General features: G+C 37.4%; 1 protein-coding gene across 27 annotated transcripts in view; it reads right to left on the reverse strand.

The window, feature by feature from the left end:
- Positions 1-20,259, reverse strand: part of prom1a (prominin 1a) — a 168,166-nt gene that overhangs the window by 7,601 nt on the left and 140,306 nt on the right. For 4 of the 27 annotated variants that reach the window (XM_087280133.1, XM_087280138.1, XM_087280136.1 and 1 more), the window contains 9 exons: positions 20,137-20,154; positions 17,695-17,748; positions 15,538-15,618; positions 15,397-15,465; positions 15,220-15,309; positions 8,513-8,628; positions 5,737-5,760; positions 5,270-5,338; positions 216-321 (listed from right to left, as the gene is read on the reverse strand). In XM_087280133.1, the coding sequence (XP_087136259.1) occupies positions 252-321; positions 5,270-5,338; positions 5,737-5,760; positions 8,513-8,628; positions 15,220-15,309; positions 15,397-15,465; positions 15,538-15,618; positions 17,695-17,748; positions 20,137-20,154 (591 nt within the window). In that variant the 3' untranslated portion in view covers positions 216-251. 27 annotated transcript variants of the gene reach the window in all.

Raw genomic sequence — 20,259 nt, forward strand, 5'->3', positions numbered from 1 at the left:
CAAAGCTTTGCAGAATCGTCAGCTGTTATCCAGGTGGAAGATGCAAAAACCAAGCATGCTGTTGGTGCAGTGACAGAAAAGCTCAGTCAAGATGAGGTTTGTGTTAATATGGAGGATAGGGAATGTTAAAACACACACAGATGTGTTCAGTTGAATGGGAGGATGCTGGTTAGAGAGAATCAAACCCGTTTGCGCTCATCTTCAGCTCTTGGTACCTTTCAGTAGTTAAAAGCAGATGGTGGTCCTGTGAGTCACCAGTCGGCGTGGCGCGGGGGCGCAGAGGCCCGTGGGAAGCGGGTCATAGTGTCATAGGTAGGGATGCTTGAGGCACAAAGGGAAAACTGTCAGACCAAGAGTGTACAAATGCACACACACGCACACATTCTTACAGTAGGTTGACCTCTGTCATCTCTCCATCATCTATAGCACATCATTCCTAAAGAGGAGCAGGACGGGGCTTTGAGAATGACACATGTAGCATTATTACACAATAAAGGTGCTGTAAGTGAATTTAGCTCAAAATGACCAATTTGGCATCGTACAATGTCTAATGTGAAACATCACGATGGACGATGGCATCGTTGTCGTAGGGAGTAGTGAATTAATTATTTATGAATAATTAATAAGTTCATAACGAATTCATTATCTGTGGCCTACCGTTTCAACTACCTGACCTGCAAGGTGTTTGTTTTACCCATAAGTTACACACAAATTACCACCTGTCATTCACTTTTTATGCATGAATAGGCCGAGCTATCTGTGTCGTTATAATGGCGTCGACAAACTTGGTTAGTTTAAAAGGTGCCAACCAACTATTGCGACTTCCTGATGCCTCCTTTCAGTCGCTAGAGAGGCAGTGAGGGTCCTTTGAATTTGTGACGCGCTGGTAGCTTTAGACCAGGGTTCAGCAACCCGTGGCTCTTTAGCGCTGCCCTTGTGGCTCCCTGAAGTTTTTTCAAAAATGTTCAAAAAGTTAAGGAAGGTTAGTATATATTTTTGTTTTAATATGATTTCTATAGGAGGACAAACATTTTTAACGTTTTCAAATGCTGTAAAAGTGTGTAGAATTAATATTTAATTTCAACATTTCTGTCAACGAAGATTTGCGTCATAGCCTGCGACACACGTTTCTATCAGCAGGGCGGGATGCCGGGCAGGTGGCTGTTGTAAACAAACCGGGAGATAATAAAGCATGGAAAACCGTTCACAGATGGTGACTACATGAAGGAGTCATTCATCAACATATTAGAACACCTATTTGCAGACTTCAAAAACAAAACCAAGATAATTCAAAAAATTAAAGATATACCTCTCTCCGCTAAGACAGTGAAGGAAAGGGCTATTAAAATGGCAGGTAACATCACCGATCAGCAAACCAAGGACATTAATTCAGTGCCAGCATACTCAATTGCCTGTGATGTGACCGATATTCAATGCGCTTTTATGCAGGTAATTGAACTCTGATGGGCTGCAAGAAGAAGTGATCAAATTAATATCACTGAAAGACCAGAGGCTGTGCTGAATTGTTTAAATGACAACGAAATAAACACCAACCACCAGATATCAGTGGCTATTTAATCATGAAGGCTTATTATGTATTTGTAGCCAACTTAGTCGTTTTTATAGTAGGCTAATATAGCTACTATAGATACAGCATGTGTTTCCTTCATTATAAGGTTTATATAAGGATTTACATTTTTTGCGGCTCCAAACATATTTGTTTTTTGTTTTTTTTGGTCCAATATGGCTCTTTCAACATTTTGGGTTGCCGACCCCTGCTTTAGACAGACACACTGAGCCCAAGATGTTATAAGGAAAACTTTATGTAAACTTGAAGCATGACAAACAATGCAGCAATTTGTGGGTTGAATACCTGTTTTGTATGGAGCCTATTATTACGTTGGTGTGATGGTTGTTGCGTGTGCCGTTGCGATGCCTGTTTTGCGTTGCTGTTTGCGTGGCTGTTTATATAAAATATATTTTTCAAAAAATTCTACGCATTTATATAAAATATATTCAAATAGAGAACTTGGCTTTAAATTATTGCATTATGTCGCAACGTCAAAGCTTTTTAAACAAATAAATGCCGTCCAAAAATACTTGTTTACTAAAAAAAAATAACTTTTTGAACAGTGTTTGAACGTGCATGAGCTGTGTGTCATTCTAGCCCACCGTCCTGACCTCTGTTACATGTTTTATTGCTGAAACACAAGCATTAGAGATGAGCTCGAGAGAAAGACCATTTACAGCCATAGCAGCCCAGAGAGATTTCACACACGATGACATGCTGTGTGAAGCATTGCAAAAGAAAAAGGAATAGATGCACCAGTGAGAAAGTCCTGCAATATCACGTGCTGTGTTAATATCAATTCATGCAATATAAAACAGGCAAAAGTGAGTACACAACACAAATTCTGCAATGGGCTATATACACGGGGACTTTTAATTTTGAATAAGACAGCTCAGGCTCTTCCAGTGTACTGTTCCGGCATTATAAATTCACCATGTTTAAGATCTGATTTGTTTGTCGGTGCAGACAAACAGCTTTTCCATGCTGCTGTTTGTGTGTTTGTGTCTGTCTCTGTGTGCATCCATGTACAGTTGAAGTCAGAATTATTAGCCCCCATGTTTATTTTTTCCCACAATTTCTGTTTAAAAGAGAGATGATTTTTTTTCAACACATTTCTAAACATAATAATTTTAATAACTCATCTCTAATAACTGATTTGTTTTATCTTTGTCATGATGACAGTAAACAATATTTGACTAGATATTTTTAAAGACACTTCAATACAGCTTAAAGTGACATTTAAAGGCTTAAATAGGTTAATTAGGTTAACTAGGCAGGTTAGGGTAATTAGGCAAGTTATTGTATAATGATTGTTTGGTCTGTAGACTATTGGGAAAAAATATAGCTTAAATGGGCTAATAATTTTGTCCTTAAAATAGCTTTTTAGAAATTAAAAAACTGCTTTTATTCTAGCCGAAATAAAACAAATAAGACTTTTTCCTGAAGAAAAAATATTATCAGACACACTGTGAAAATTTCCTTGCTCTGTTAAACATCATTTGGAAAAAATATTTAAAAAAAGGGGGGCTAATAATTCTGACTTCAAGTATGTGTCCATTAGGGGTTGAACAATTTTAGATTTTTGAAAGTCGACTTTTATATTATCAAAGTGGAGTCGATGTCGACTAGTTGCTAGTGACGTTATCAATAAAACATAAGATGCAAATACTTTGCTACATGCCTCAATACGCCTATTTAACACTGCCGCAATTTTAAATATCAAGCAAAGTGTGAAACAAATGCTGCTTTTCAGAATAATCCCACACAGATCTTTGATAAGAACTTTCCTTCCTTTCCATGCAGTGGATTGAATGAAAACAATATTATTCTGTTAACAATATTATTCTGAAAAAGAAAGAGGAGAACAAAGCAACGCTGCTAGAATTGACTCCAAAATTATTTGCGTTTTTTTTGTAATAGATTAATACGCATTCGACTCGGACTCGTATTCGAAAAAAAAAAACCACACACACATACGAACCTTTCAAACTTTAGTGTGCAACAACATTTATACTTGAACAACGAAATGAATAGGATTGGGTATCGTTTTTTTTTTATTACTGGTGCTAAATCGATACTTTTAAAACGGTACCGGTGCCAAAACGGTGCCTGAACCGATACTTTTTAGCAACTAAATTAATTAACAAAAAAAATAAAAAAAATATATATATATAATTATTTATTTATAATAAGTTTAAAGTAAACATCAATTCATATTTTATTTATTTGAATTGCATTAATGTATTTCTATTGAAAATTGCAAGATTTGCATTATGTTATTAACATTACATTAGCTTACTACTCACCTGTGGAAAGGCTGTCATCAAAATTAAAAACACCTTTTTTCTGGGTTTGGGGCTTGTGACTACTATTACATGGACATCAGTGATCTAATAATTTGCCTTAATCTATATAAGACAATAATCTGATTCAGGTCTGTGCATGAGTTGCTTTTTGAATGTTACATTCCTGCTTTCCCAGTTACATGTTATTGCACATAGATCAGTAACATCATTGCATCACCAACATAATTTTTACCCCGCATTTAGTGTCTGTGGTCCTTTAAGATAATCAAAAATCACTGTCTACTCTTGATCAGAGTAATCATATTAAAATCAAAGCATTGGTGTCTATGTAAACATACTCACTGAAAGTGCTAGATAATGTCACAAGCTGTCAAAGACAGTCCATTCCTCACCTTTAGGTTGATTCCATGAGCCCTCACATTTCATAAGTTTGACGTGTTTCCCCCCTACGTGCAACTTTTGTAAAGCATCTGCTGCATGTTGGTGTGTCAGAATCCTTGCTTGTAAAATATAGCCATACTTTATAATGCTTAGTTTAAGCAAATTAGATGAACGCGATCATGCGTGTTGATGAATTAAGTCGCTCACTGCATGCGTCATACTGCGCGCTTTGCCTTCTATAAGCAAAAATAACAAACGCCTGACATTGCTAACATCCGTATCCCTCAAAGCTGTTTAGAAATAAACATTTAAAGATGGTGTGACACAACGCAGACTTATGTGTGCCTTTGATGCACACCTTGATGCTTCTTAAGGGTGTCACACAGCGGATGCGCCGCTCAGAGCCGCGGCACGGCGCGCACATGACAGCTGATAGTATCACACACCAAACGTGCACATTTCATAATGGCACCGGATTTCGGTACCCAACCCTATAAATGAATGCAAAAGTCTATTTAACAGACTATATTTTAATTAAATGACATTATCAATGTTGTAAAAGAAACCTCATAAATTTGACAGTAGTTACATAAACATTTCACCTGAAGTTTATCGGTGGTTGAAAAACACTTGCTGTGCATATAGCCCCTTGAGTTAGATTGACTCTCAGATGCTAGTTAATGGAAACTTTCTACTGCCACAGAGTAAAAACAATGTAAAAAGTAAATATGACTTGATATAAACTTAGAATTTCGTTCCAAACTAAAAGCAGACTTACAGCTCAAATTCCAAGCAAAAACAATTGAGAATTTGTAAGATTAAAAAGTCATAATTACATTCTTTTTAATCCTATGGCAGAAACGGGTTTCCATACTTGTTTATAACAAGAGCAGCTTCAAACCAAGCATGCATTGAAGTCCTGACGCCACATTATTATCTCAATTCATCTGTTTCCCCAATGCATGCAGTTTTTTAGCCTAAGACACACAGGGATATACTAATCTCTGATTACCTTTCCATTACATGGCTTTGGATACCTTCTAAAAGTTCATTATAATAACCATTATAACCAATTTCCATACTGAAACAACATTACAGAAACAAAAATCAAACAAGACGTGATGTGACATGAGAAATGGCATGCGACAGACTCTAAACAAGCTTCTTTTGTCTTAAAAAAAACACGCACACACATGATTGTGCATTATGAAACAGTATAAATTGTAATTGTTATCTTGTAAAATGTACAACGATAGTCTGGAATTGTGCTCTAAAGGTCTCTGTTTTAACAGCCCTTCATGTTAAACAAGGGAGCTTGAAAGATAACACATCAACACAAAAGCAGCGCCCTCCACCGAGAAGCATTTCAAGGCTTAGAGCTGAAACCAGCACCAATGAGCAGAAGATTTATGTACAAAACAGGAAAGGGATGTCATTTCAGCAGTAAAGAGGATAGCAAAAGGGGAAAAAACGGCTTACGTTTTCATGGGAAATGTCTCAATGCTAAAAAGATACAAGACAAGCAAAAATGTTACAGAGAAATGCACTGTAATGATGTTCAGAGTCATCATGTCAGACATGATGCCTCTGGTCAAGACACTTGGTGACTTGTCAATCGCAATGATTTTCGAATGTAAACGCATGGAAGACGCTAAAACAAAACATTGTTTGTACAATAAATACACACACACACATACACACATGTAGTTTTCATAAAGTGCAAAGTGCTGGACAGAAAGACGATGAATGGAGATGGAAATAGTAGGAATGGTTATCATAACGTGAAATGCCAAGTCCCTGAGACGGAGGAACTGGAAGGAACGGAGAAAGGAAATAGAAAAAAAAAGAGCACAGAGAAAGATCAAGAGATTTAGTCACTGTTCTGTGGCTAAAGAAAAGGATGAGGTGTTTGCACTTTGACATATTAATGCATATTCATCATTTAATAGTTAAAGCCTGTTTATGCCAAGAACTACTATAAAGAGAATTTGGATTAGTCTATAGTAGATAGTATGAGTATTTAAAATTGTGGTGGACAGAACATTAATATTGACGTAGTTATTTTTCTTTAGAGAGTGTGATATTGATATCTCTCAATTTTGGACTTTTATCTAATACTACGTTGATGGATGGATGGATGCAAGGATGGATGGATTCATGGATGGATAGATAAATGGATTGTTGGATGCATGGATGGATGGATGCAAGGATGGGTGGGTGGGTGGATGGATGCATATATGGATGGGTGGGTGGATGGATTAATGGATGGATTGACGCATGCATGGATGGATGGATGGATTCATGGATGGATAGATGAATAAATGGCTGGATGCATGGATGTTTGGATGCATGGATGGAAGAATGGGTGGGTGGATGCATAGATGGATGGTTGGATGCATGGATGGATGCAGGGATGGATAGATGGACTGATGGAGGCATGGATGAGTGAGTGGATGGATGCATGAATGCAGGATGGATCGATTTATGGATGGATGGATGGATGAATTGACGCATACATGGATGGATGAAAGGATGGATGGATTCATGGAGGGATAGATGGATGGATGGTTGGATGCATGGATGGATAGATGCATGGATGGGTGGGTGGGTGGATGGATGCATAGATGGGTGGTTGAATGCATGGATGGATAGATGCATGGGTGGGTGGATGGATTCATGGATGGATTGACGTATGCATGGACGGATGGATAAAAGGATGGATGGATTCATGGATGGATAGATGGATATATGGCTTGATGCATGGATGTTTGGATGCATGGATGTAAGGATGGATAGATGCATGGATGGGTGGGTGGATGCATAGATGGATGGTTGGATGCATGGCTGGATGCAGGGATAGATAGATGGACTGATGGATGCATGGATGAGTGGGTGGATGGATGCATGAATGCAGGATGGATCGATTTATGGATGGATGGAGGGATGGATGGATGAATTGACGCATACATGGATGGATGAAAGGATGGATGGATTCATGGAGGGATAGATGGATGGATGGTTAGATGCATGGATGGATAGATGCATGGATGGGTGGGTGGGTGGATGGATGGATGCATAGATGGGTGGTTGAATGCATGGATGGATATATGAATGGGTGGGTGGATGGATTCATGGATGGATTGACGCATGCATGGATGGATGGATAAAAGGATGGATGGATTCATGGATGGATAGATGGATAAATGGCTGGATGCATTGATGTTTGGATGCATGGATGGAAGGATGGATAGATGCATGGATGGATTGATGGATGCATGGATGGATGCATAGGTGATTGGATGCATGGATAGTTGGAAGCATGAAGGGATGCAGGGATGGATAGCTGTATGGGTAGGTAGGTGGGTGGATGGATGGATGGAGGGTTGGATGCATGGATGGATGGATGCATGGATGGGTGGGTGGGTGGATAGATGCATGAATGCAAGGATGGATAGATTCATGGATGGGTGGATGATGGATGGATGCATGGATGGCTGGATACATGGAGGGTGGATAGATGCATGGATGGTTGGATACATGGATGGGTGGGTGGATAGATGCATGAACGCAAGGACGGATAGATTCATGGATGGGTGGATGGATGGATGGATGCATGAATGGATGGATGCACGCATATATGCATGGCATTAAAACAGTCAGTACTCACTGTAAAACTGTCTTTCACTATAAGCTGCTCAGCTAATGTTTACGTTTGTAATATTTGAATTATTTGCTATATAAAAATCATCTCATGTGGAGTTTTATAAGTCACAATTTTCAGCCGTGCCCGCATACACTAAAGCAGCCGCTGTGTGTTCTGCCAAGGCAACCCAGACTGCTGAAACATAATTGGGTAAACTGGCAGTGAGCTGGTTATAGAGACCAAAACAAACACAAACATTCCAACACGTAACACATTTTCAAAAGCAATCTGACTTTAGCATTGTTTTTTCAGATAAACAAGTATGTTCACTTAGTGTGTTCCTTAAATATCTACAAACATATTATGGCATTTTTATGATTTAGAGAAGTCAAAATCTTACATAAAGCACTCATAAACAAAGGGACTTATTGTGAAATTTCCTTTGAGCTCAATTATGCTTTCATTTCATACACACACAAAAAAAAAACAAGCACTACTAACAGTTATCATTCTTGGCGTGAACAGGCTTTTAGCTCTGGTCATCTCATCTAATTGGACAATTAGACAGGCGGTAATTAGAAATGGCAAACTTCATGTATTTGAGACACTTACTCGTCATAAACATCCTCTGTGTCCATTCTGCGGTAAAACTTGGCGAGCTTGACAGACAGGATAATGCTAGGGAGCAGAAAGAGTGTGCAGCAGCCCAGTCCAAACCAGAAAGTGTTCTGCAACAAATAAACACAAGATTACTTCAAGCCACACAAAAACTGCACAAAGCTCGACCATAAACGGCACGCTTGATGAACATGCTGTCCGGTTACTTATTTGATCCGACAAAGAACATTTTTCGAAATACAGAATTGTTTCAGCATGGGAGGCTTTGTATTTAAATTAAAGTTGGCTCCAACAATCAGGGATATTATTGGTACAATATTTTTAATTAATTAAAAAGCACTACAACTCAAATCAGAAATGGTTTGAACAGTATAGAAAAAAGTAGTGATTTCCAAATTAGACTTGTATTTCTTTGCAGACAATATGAACACAAAATATTTCATGTTTTCTCTAGTCAACTACATTTCACTTGTAAATATACATCCTTTCCTCTTGTTCAGACCTGCAACACATTCCAAAAAAAAAAAGTTGGGACCGAAGCAGTTTAGGACCAGTAATCAGGTAAATTACTTGAATAATGATGTGATTTGAACCAGGTGATGTCAACAGGTGATTGTAATTATGATTTGGTAGTAGCATACACGAACGGTCCAGTTCTTTAGGCAAAGATGGGCTGAGAATCGCCAGTTTGCCAACAAATACACGAGGAAATGACTGAAATGTTTAAACTTAATGTTCCTCAAAGGAGTTACATCCACAAATGTAGTTACATCCCCAAATGCCAGTGAGAACTGTACAACAAGGAAGCCCTATGTTAACAGTGTCCAGATGCGGCGTTGACTTCTCTGGGCTCAGAGGCATCTGGGATGGACCATCACACAGTGGAAACTTGTACTGTGGTCAGATAGTTCAGTATTTCAGGCATTTTTTGGGAGAAATGGATGTTTTTTGCTCCCGACTAAAGAAGAAAAGGATCATCCAGGCTGTTACCAATAAACCAGTCCAAATGCCAGGGTCTATCATGGAATGGGATTGCGTCAGTGCATTGGCAAAATTAACTTGCACAATACAAGTCAAAGTAAATTTAGAAATCGCGACATTCTTTTTTTATTTACGTTTCCATACTGTCCTAATTTTTTCTGATTTGGGGTTGTAATTTAGTTAATGTTAATTAATGATTAACCTAGATAAACATCGGTTGTTCATGTTAGTAAATACATTAACTAACATTAACTATGTGTTGTAAACTAAACTGTTACCATTTTTACAAAAAAAGCATTTAATTAAATAATTAAAAAAATATATATTAAATGTAATTTATTATTAAATTATGATTTAATTGAAAATGTATCAATAATATGTTAATAAAAACAATCATAATAATAAAAATTATAATAATTATATAAAAATTCATCTAGTTGCCAAGGAAAATTCACAATTTCACATAGTTTACCTTTATGTTCAAAACAGATCATAAAAATATAACTATAAAAATAAAAACAACAGCCAACCAACATTTATTAATTATGAATATATATATTTAAACTTTCAATAAAACTATAACATTCAATAATGTTAAATTACAGCTGTTAACGAAATAATTGCTCATTATTATTACACAAGAGTCAAGGCAAGTTTATTTATATAGCACATTTCATACACAGTGGCAATTCAAAGCGCTTTACATAAAAATGAGTAAAAAAATAAAAATAAAATAAAAAACATAAAAATGGGTAAAATGTGATATCAAAGAAAGTCAGAGTAAAAAAATGCAAACTGAAAAACAAACAACCAAAAACAACAACAACAACAACAACAACACCCCACATGTGTGAGGCTGAATATGTGGAGCTCATGTTCTTTCTGCTGCAGTCGGACAATTATAGTAGGGTCAAACTCTGAGTGCCCGGGGAAAAAGTAGCTAGCTGGTAATTAGCACAACTAGTTAATTACCGTAACGCTTCCTGTCCTTACTAATTACATACAGCCTTGTGTGTGTGTGAGTGTGTGTAGATTGGGGCTAATTCGTACCCAGAGGTAACCAAAAACTGAAAAAGCCTTCTTAGTAAAAACTGTATGAAATGTTTGTTTACATTTAGTCATTTAATAGACCCTTTTGAGACTTACAATTGAGAATTTTCTCTCAAATTAAGTTTATAATAAGATGTGTATAAAACTATACAAGTCTAGAGACTTCTTTAGATAGCCAAGTTAACGTATGTCTTTGTGTGTAAAAAAAAATGTATAATTTTGGTTAAACTGATGCTAATCATAGACTGTAATTGCTTCTGTGGCATGTGTACATGTGCAGCGGCGCACAGAGGGCAGGGTTAAACACACAGGGCCTCATTTGAGTCTTGTGATGAGGTCAAACACAACGACCTCCTGCAAATCCCACACACTCGCCCATAATTTCAGATAAAACCTTCCACCTGTTTCCTTCCTTATGGCTGCCCCTGAGGCTTTGACCACACGCATGCAAAAGCCCGGCCTACAGCGACTGCAACACGTGTTAAGGGAGACCTTGTATGCAAAAATCCCTTTTAAAATTAGTTAAACACAGTTGTCTGTGAATATACACAGCTTCTAATGGTAAAAATTTATTATATTTTTTGTATATTAAAATATCATAAAAAGAGTCAGCAGAAACACTTTGATTGATTGCTTGAACTTCGTTGTCGAATTTCCACTTCAAAATGCACCACACATTCTCAATTAGAGACAGGTCAGGACTGCGGACAGGCCAGTCAAGTACCTGTATCCTCCTCCTCTGCAGCCAGGACTTTGTAATGTGTGTGAAATGTGATTTTGCATTGTCATGCTGAAATATGCATGGGTGTCCCTGGAAAAGACAGCAGCATGTTGTGCTATAAAATCTCTATGTACTTTTCACTATGCACTGTTAACATTGGGCTTCCTTTTAGCACTGTACCATTTTCAATGGCATTTGTGGATGCAACTACATATTGTGGTACTTGACAAAGGTTTGCCAAAGTAGTCCTGAGCCAGTATACTGATATGGCTTATAGATGAATGAGGATTCTTGATGCAGTGCCGCCTGAGGGATCGGAGATCACAGTTGCTCAGCTTAGGTTTGCGCTAGAGCTGCACAATTAATCGAAAAAGGTCGCGATCTCGATTCGACCCCCTAGACGATCTTAATCCAGCATTTCTACGATTCTGTCAATCATATTTTCAAGTTCATGAGAGAAGCAAAGGCGGCTGCGCGAGTCTTTTCATTGTTTCACACACAATGCTCAGTGACATGGACACCTCCAAATGATGTTAAAAGAGTCGCATACTGTATTTATAAGGTTTAATTCACCTAAAAACGTAATTTTTGTCTTCATATAACGATGTTTTCGCAGCCGGGAAATCATACGTGATGTAAGCTGCTGACCGTGAGCTGTTATCACAGAGAGGGAGGAAGCGTGCCCTACTTAATGATAGACGCGCGCGCGCCTACTTTTGTGAACAGAACCTGCATATGCTGTAACAGGTAATAGAGTTGTAAATAATATTCAGTTTGTGGATCGTTTGGGAGCCGCGCGCGAAGTATGACCAGCACTTAGCAGTGAAAATGAAACCAAAAGTGTGCACTTCATTTAAATGATCATATCGCATTTTAGAGTTAGGATTACGACAAGCGTTTGATATGTTTTTTCTTTCATAGCGAACACACAGTTGTGAAACAGCATGAAAATAAATGTTTATAGTGTCAGTATACCAACTCTAGCCTATATATTGTTAAATATAATCTTATAATGACAAAAGTCTGATTTTACCAGTGAAAAAAATTGTCTTATAATGCTGACAATGACAGATTCATGTCTCAAACATAATAATTCAACGTCAGAATTATTATAAGTAGAATAGAGCTATTTATAGAAACCAGTAGACCTAAACATAATATTATTATTGATGTTTTGCCATATGTTTGTTTTTACCATACCTTTATTTTATATCTACAGAATCGTGAGAAAATCGTGATCTTTATTTTAAGCAAATAATCGCGTTTCTTAACTGAAATGATTGTGTTTGGAAACAGAGATGAGGTTCTCAAGGTAAATGCGTACCTTGGCACTAAAGGTCAAACAACAAAAAATAAGGTCAAGAATCTTGGTGTGACTCTGGAGTCAGATCTGATTTTCAACACTCATGTCAAAGCAGGCAGTAAATCAGCATACTATCATCTCAAAAACATTGCAAGAATCAGATGCTTTATTTCTAGTGAAGATTTAGAAAAACTTGTTCATGCTTTTATCAGCAGCAGGGTGGATAACTGTAACGGCCTCCTCACTGGTCTTCCTAAAAAGACAGTCAGACAGTTGCAGCTCATCCAGAATGCTGCAGCCAGAATTCTAACCAGAACCAGAAAATCAGAGAACATCACACCTGTCCTCAGGTCTCTACACTGGCTGCCAGTTACATTCAGAATAGATTTTAAAGTATTATTACTGGTCTATAAATCACTAAATGGCCTAAGACCTAAATACATCACAGATATGCTGACTGAACACAAACCTAACAGATCACACAGATCTTTAGGATCATATAAACTAGAAGTTCCAAGAGTTCAGTCAAAGCAGGGTGAATCGGCTTTTAGCCACTATGCCCCTCACTGCTGGAATCAGCTTCCAGAAATGATCAGATGTGCTCCAACATTAGGCACATTCAAATCAAGACTGAAAACACATCTGTTTAGCTGTGCCTTTACTGAATGAGCACTGTGCTGCGTCCGACAGATTGCACTATCATGTTTTTCTCTTCTTCTTCATTCTTTTATATCACATTTTACCTGTTTTTATGTTTTGTTTTGACGCATTTTTATTATTTGTTTTTATTTTTATTTTACTTGTTTCTTTTATTCTTGTTTATGTAAAGCACTTTGAATTGCCATTGTGTATGAAATGTGCTATATAAATAAATTTGCCTTGCCTTATTTTAGTCAGAATCGTGCAGCTCTAGTTTGTGCCCTTGACATTTACTCAATGAAATTCCTCCAGATTCCTTGAATCTTTTAATTATGTTCTGCATTGTTGAAGGGGAAGTATCCAAATGTTTTCCTATCTTTCTTTGAGGAACATTGTTTTTAAACATATCAATATTTTTCTCACGTATTTGTTGGCAAACTGGCGATCCTCAGCCCATCTTTGCTCCTAAAGGCCTAGACCTTTATTGGATGCTGCTTTTGTACCAAATCATAATTACTATCACCTGTTGACATCACCTGTTTCAAATTACATTATTTAAGTAATTTACCTGATTACTGGCCCTAAACTGCTCCTGTCCCAACTTTTTTTGCAATGTTTTGCAGGTCTGAATAACAGGAAAGAATGTATTTTTACAAATAAAATGAAGTTGGCGAGACAAAATATTAAATATTTTGTCTCGATAATATTTTTGTATTAAAATATTAAATATGTTGTCTCAATAATATTTTTGTATTAAAATATTAAATATTTTGTCTCGATAATATTTTTGTATTAAAATATTAAATATTTTGTCTCAATAATATTTTTGTATTAAAATATTAAATATTTTGTCTCGATAATATTTTTGTATTAAAATATTAAATATTTTATCTTTATAATATTTTTGTATTAAAATATTAAATATTTTGTCTCTATAATATTTTTGTATTAAAATATTAAATATTTTGTCTCAATAATATTTTTGTATTAAAATCTTAAATATTTTGTCTCTATAATATTTTTGTATTAAAATATTAAATATTTTGTCTCTATAATATTTTTGTATTAAAATATTAAATATTTTGTCTCTATAATATTTTTGTATAAAAATACTAAATATTTTGTCTCGATAATATTTTTGTATTAAAATATTAAATATTTTGTCTCTATAATATTTTTGTATGAAAATATTAAATATTTTGTCTCTATAATATTTTTGTATTAAAATATTAAATATTTTGTCTCGATAATATTTTTGTATTAAAATATTAAATATTTTTTTTCTATAATATTTTTGTATTAAAATATTAAATATTTTGTCTCTATAATATTTTTGTATTAAAATATTAAATATTTTGTCTCTAATATTTTTGTATAAAAATATTAAATATTTTGTCTCGATAATATTTTTGTATTAAAATATTAAATATTTTGTCTCTATAATATTTTTGTATTAAAATATTAAATATTTTATCTCTATAATATTTTTGTATTAAAATATTAAATATTTTGTCTCTATAATATTTTTGTATTAAAATATTAAATATTTTGTCTCGATAATATTTTTGTATTAAAACATTAAATATTTTGTCTCGATAATATTTTTGTATTAAAATATTAAATATTTTGTCTCGATAATATTTTTGTATTAAAATATTAAATATTTTGTCTTAATAAAATTTTTGCATTAAAATATTAAATATTTTGTCTCGATAATATTTCTGTATTAAAATATTAAATATTTTGTCTCTATAATATTTTTTGTATTAAATATCTTGTTTTCATATTGTCTGTTTTTATTTATATATATATATGAATAAGTAGTTTTGACTTTTATTTGGTAAAAATGAACATGCTCATTTGAACATTATGGATGTTAGAAATGAACAGTGTCAGAAGCACTTGAGGATGTGGAAATATAATAAGATAGTAATTTCTGAATGAACTATGCCTTTCAGCACAGCTCCAGTGTTTTCCCTAATACTCCAGTACTGATGGATCTCTCACCATTGAATCCAGCAAGAAACCGCAGCCCAGGATCTCCACCGTGTCCACAATGTTGCTGAGCGGTTTACAGGTGGCGACCTCCAGAGCCAGCTATAGGAGACAAACAAAGAGATTACAAATTTACGCGAACCAATTCAACATTAACACAGTTATGAATTGGAAATAAGCAACACTCACAGATGTCCTGATCCAGTCTATGTACTGCTTGAAATAGCCAATGATGTTCTGCTTGTATTTCTCAGTTTCCTTTTGGACCATATATTAACCATCAGCACAATGCATACATCCACAAATCATTCAGGCTTTTGCTCACATTACCTGATTGATCACAAATGTTGCATTGTAGGAAATCAGGTTCTGGGCATCCTTAACGGCTTTAAGAACATCTTCAACTCGGAGCTGAAAAGCAATGCATCTGATCAGAAAGCATGTTCTGAAGTTCATATTTGTAAAAGTGATGGCTGATTTAAGACCCCGTTATACTTCCAACAAAATCGAAAAAAGAACTGAAATGACGTCATTTTGAACAAAATCTGTCTAAAACGAATTTCTTTTTGGATTTGTTTCGGCAGTTCGAAACCGCTCAACAAATTTTTAGAGGGATTGTATTTTGTATTTTGACTCTAAAACACCTCTGAGCTACCATTGGTCAGTTGGGTTTTTGCAATCGGTGGGTGTGTTTCTCATCAACAAACTGGAGAATCTGGAGAGCTGGTTTATACAGAGCAAAGCAGATGTTTCTAGAACTTTCCCTCTCTCACAGCTGCCATTGTTGTTGTGTTTAGGAGTGCACCCAGTGGCTGATTTAGGGCCTACTCACACTATGCCATCCGTACCGTCCCCAGACCCGTTTCCCGGATCGTTTGAGAAGTGTGAGTGCGCTGAATCGGGCTCAAGCAATGTTCACTTGGCCGGCCCTGGCCCGGTTCACTTAGGCTTTGGTGCAGTACGCTTGTGTGTGAGCGCCAAAGCCCGAAACTGAAAGCGAGACGTGAATTTTAAGGGACTGTTTCATATAGATTTATTAATCATTCTTACTGTTCAGTGAACGCAAACTGCCGTAGTTTATTAAAGACGCAAACTCCTCACTTCACGACAGCTGCGCGCCTTCAGCAGACCTCCTCATTCCTGCAGCACGAGGGCTTTATGATTGTTTATGAGCGCCAAAAGTGGCGGATCTGTACGGCGAAATATCTGACTGCGTGTCATCGCATCCCTAAGGACTGTTTGGCGAAATATTTGACGGCATATCAAACGACTGAAACGATATAACTAGAGAAATCTCCACTGTGCTGCTGAGTGAGAGAGCGCTTCTCACTGAACAGCCCAGCAGCGATGACGTAAGCGTGCTGAAGCCCGTTTGTGGTGTGAGTGCGGGCCGTCGGGGGAGACGGGAGGGGGGACAAGCGTGCTTTGGCCCGGTTCGAGGCAACTGTACCTAGTGTGTATGGCCTTAGGCATGGGCAATATGGGCGATCACCCAGGGTGGCATCTTGTTGGGCGCGGCACGGGGGAGACGGTGGGAAAAAAATGTGCCCTAGTAAAAATCAACTATCCCCCAGTAAAAGCTTTGATATACGACTTACTTTATGCAGGCATATTCATTTAGAGTGGTAATTCCAGAATAAAGACGTCAGGGGCCATTCACATTTGCCGTCTTTTTCATGCGAAGGTTTTTGTAATGTAATGTAATGTGTATTTATATAGCGCACCACCACCAGTGTGCAGCATCCACTTGGATGATGCGATGGCAGCCACAGGACAACAGCACCAGTGCGCTCACCACACACCAGCTATTGGTAGAGTAGAGAGACAGTGATGGAGCCAATTCGGTGGATGGGGATGATTGGGAGGCCATGATCATAAGGGCCGATAGAGGGACTTTGGCCAGGACACCGGGGTTACATCCCTGCTCTTTCACCAGACGTGCCATGGGATTTTTAATGACCACAGAGAGTCAGGACCTCGGTTTAACGTCTCATGCAAAAGACGGCGCCCACTGACAGTGTAGTGTCCCCTTCACTTTTACTGGGGCATTAGGCAAAACATAGGTTGAGCGCCCCCCTGCTGGCCTCAGCCAGTATTCTCTAGTGGTCTCCCATCCAGGTACTGATCAGGCTCAGCCCTGCTTAGCTTTATTGAGTAACCAGTCTTGGGCTGCAGGGTGATTTGGCTGTGGCTGCATTTTTTTTTGCATTTTTGCTGTTTTTCATAAATTTTAGTTAGTGTATGCTGTCTGAATTGTTTGTTTGAGACAATTATATGTGCTCAATAGCAATAGCAATAGCAATTATATGTACACAAAAGCAATGTACAACTCTGCCTCCTGCAGCACAGGAGTGTCTGAATGTTCAAAAACAATATACCTTTATTTAGCTTTTTAGAATTTCTTTTTGCCTTTAAAACGCAAAGTGAAAATGTTGGTTCTTCGTTTTCGTTTGAAGTATACCGGGGACTTTAAAACGAGCAGCTTACAGGCAGATCTGAGGACGTCCTTTCCAGAAGTCTGATGCTCTGATTAAGTGTGCTCTTTAATAAAAACAGACACAAAAAATCAAGAATCTCATCAAATGATCAATAATCTAAAATGCTTATAAAATGGTATAGTATTGTTTTACTGTAAAAGACATAAAAGTGAAAATGTCAGGGAACCAACGGGGTGACAAAAGGCCATGCAACCTGAAGTTGCATAATGTGCGTGCATCACATGCTCATTATTTAGGAGAACAAGTCAAAAATTGATAAAACTTAATATCACATCTAACCAGAAAACAACTACCCTCACCGGCCACTTTATTAGGTACACCTTACTAGTACCGGGTTGGACCGCCTTTTGCCTTCAGAACTGCCTTAATCCTTCGTGGCATAGATTCTTCAAGATACTGAAAATATTCCTCAGAGATTTTGGTCCATATTGACATGATAGCATCACGCAGTTGCTGCAGATTTGTCAGCTGCACTTCCATGATGTGAATCTCCCGTTCCACCACATCCCAAAGGTGCTCTATTGGGATTGAGGTCTGGCGATTGTGGAGGCCATTTGAGTACAGTGAACTCATTCACGCTTTATGATATGGCACGTTTTCCTGCTGGGTCATGTTTTTCACACTATGGTCATAAAGGGATGGACATGATCAGCAACAATACTCAGGTGGGCTGTGGCGTTGACAGGATGCTCAGTTAGTACTAATTGGCCCAAAGTGTGCCCAGAAAATATCCCCCACACCATCACCACCAGCCTGAACCATTGATACAAGGTAGAATGGATCCATACTTTCATGTTGCTGACGCAAAATTCTGACTCTACCATCCGAATGTCGCAGCAGAAATCGAGACTCATCAGACCAGGCAACGTTTTTCCAATCTTCTATAGTCCATCTTTGGTGAGCCTGTGCCAATTGTAGCCTCAGTTTCCTGTTCTTAGCTGACAGGAGTGGCACCTGGTGTGGTCTTCTTCTGCTGTAGCCCATCTGCCTCAATGTTGGATGTGTTGTGTGTCCAGAGATGCTCTTCTGCAGACCTCAGTTGTAACGAGTGCTTATTTGAGTTACTGTTGCCTTTCTATCAGCTGGAACCAGTCTGGCCATTCACTTCTGGAATCAACAAGGCATTTGCGCCCACAGAACTGCAGTTCACTGGATATTTTCTCTTTTTCAGACCGTTCTCTGTAAACCCTAGAGATGGTTGTGCGTGAAAATCCCAGTAGATCAGCAGTTTCTGAAATACTCAGACCATCCCATCTGGCACCAACAACCATGCCTCGTTCAAAGTCACTTAAATCACCTTTCTTCCCCATTCTGAAGCTCGGTTTGAACTGCAGCAGATTGTCTTGACCATGGCTGTTTCTCAATTCCAAGAACGCAGAGAACGGACTTCTTGTTGAGACCGGTCTTGCCAGGTGTCCTCGGAAGAATGAACTCGGGAGACCACGAGAACAGAGAACGCGTCCTGTGAGAAATGAGATGCTGTGTTCTTCCTGATGGTCACGTGACCGTCACGTTTTAAATGGTAAATTAGTTAAACATTACAGCATTCATACAACCATTAATTGTTTTTCCCCGTTTCAATATATATACTCTGCATAAAGACTTTAGAAATATACATTGCACAATATAAATAAAATAGATTTGAATACAAATTTCAGCAAATAAACACCCTTAATGTGTTTATTCCTTTATTAAGATGTCCATGGTGATGTTTATATTCACCGTTTCATTAAGGGAAGCTCCTGAGGTAAATAAGCTATATCTCTGAACTTTAATAATAAATCTAACCTCCAGTCGCAATGACTTCTGGGACTTCTAGAGCGGGAGCAGTTCTCAAGTCTGCATCGGTGCGTCCTCGATATCAAGAACACATCCGGGAAGTTTCACGCGTCCTCCGTACTTGCGGTCTTGAGTATTAGAACTGAACTTTGGCAACTGATGATGATGTTACACGAGAACATGAGGACGCAAGACCGCTGAAGAACGCACATTGAGAAACAGCCCATGTCTACATGTCTAAATGCATTGAGTTGCTGCCATGTGATTGGCTAATTAGAAAATTAATGAGCAGGAGGACAGGTGCACCTACCAAAGTGGCTGGTGAGTGTATATAGACTGGAAAATTAAAGTATATGAAGCATATTGAAATGGTTTTGTAATGTGAAGAATATAATATAGTATTATAATATTATATCTAGTCTGATAAAGTAGCAATCCTTAAGTGTTTGAGAAACATCATTATTTTCCATCATTTGCTTCCAGTAGACGGGCATGCTATGAACAGACAAGGGGTACGATGAAGTTACTCTAAATAGAAGATGCATGTTTTTGGTTCTTTTTCATGATGATTTCACAGAAAAACCAAAGAAGATATCAAAAGGAGTGAACAACTTGCAGGTTATGCAGCTATTACTGGTAGATACAGGCTTACCCTCGCTTTCACATATTTCTTGGGTGCCATAAATCAAGTTGAATTAAAAGAGAGTCAGGTACAGCAACATGAACATCATTCAGAAGCTTTTCCTAAGTGGAAGAACTATTCATAGATAAGAGG

The sequence above is a fragment of the Danio rerio genome, chromosome 14 (assembly GCF_052040795.2).
Source record: "Danio rerio strain M-AB ecotype USA chromosome 14, GRCz13ab, whole genome shotgun sequence".
NCBI classification, from domain to species: domain Eukaryota; kingdom Metazoa; phylum Chordata; class Actinopteri; order Cypriniformes; family Danionidae; genus Danio; species Danio rerio.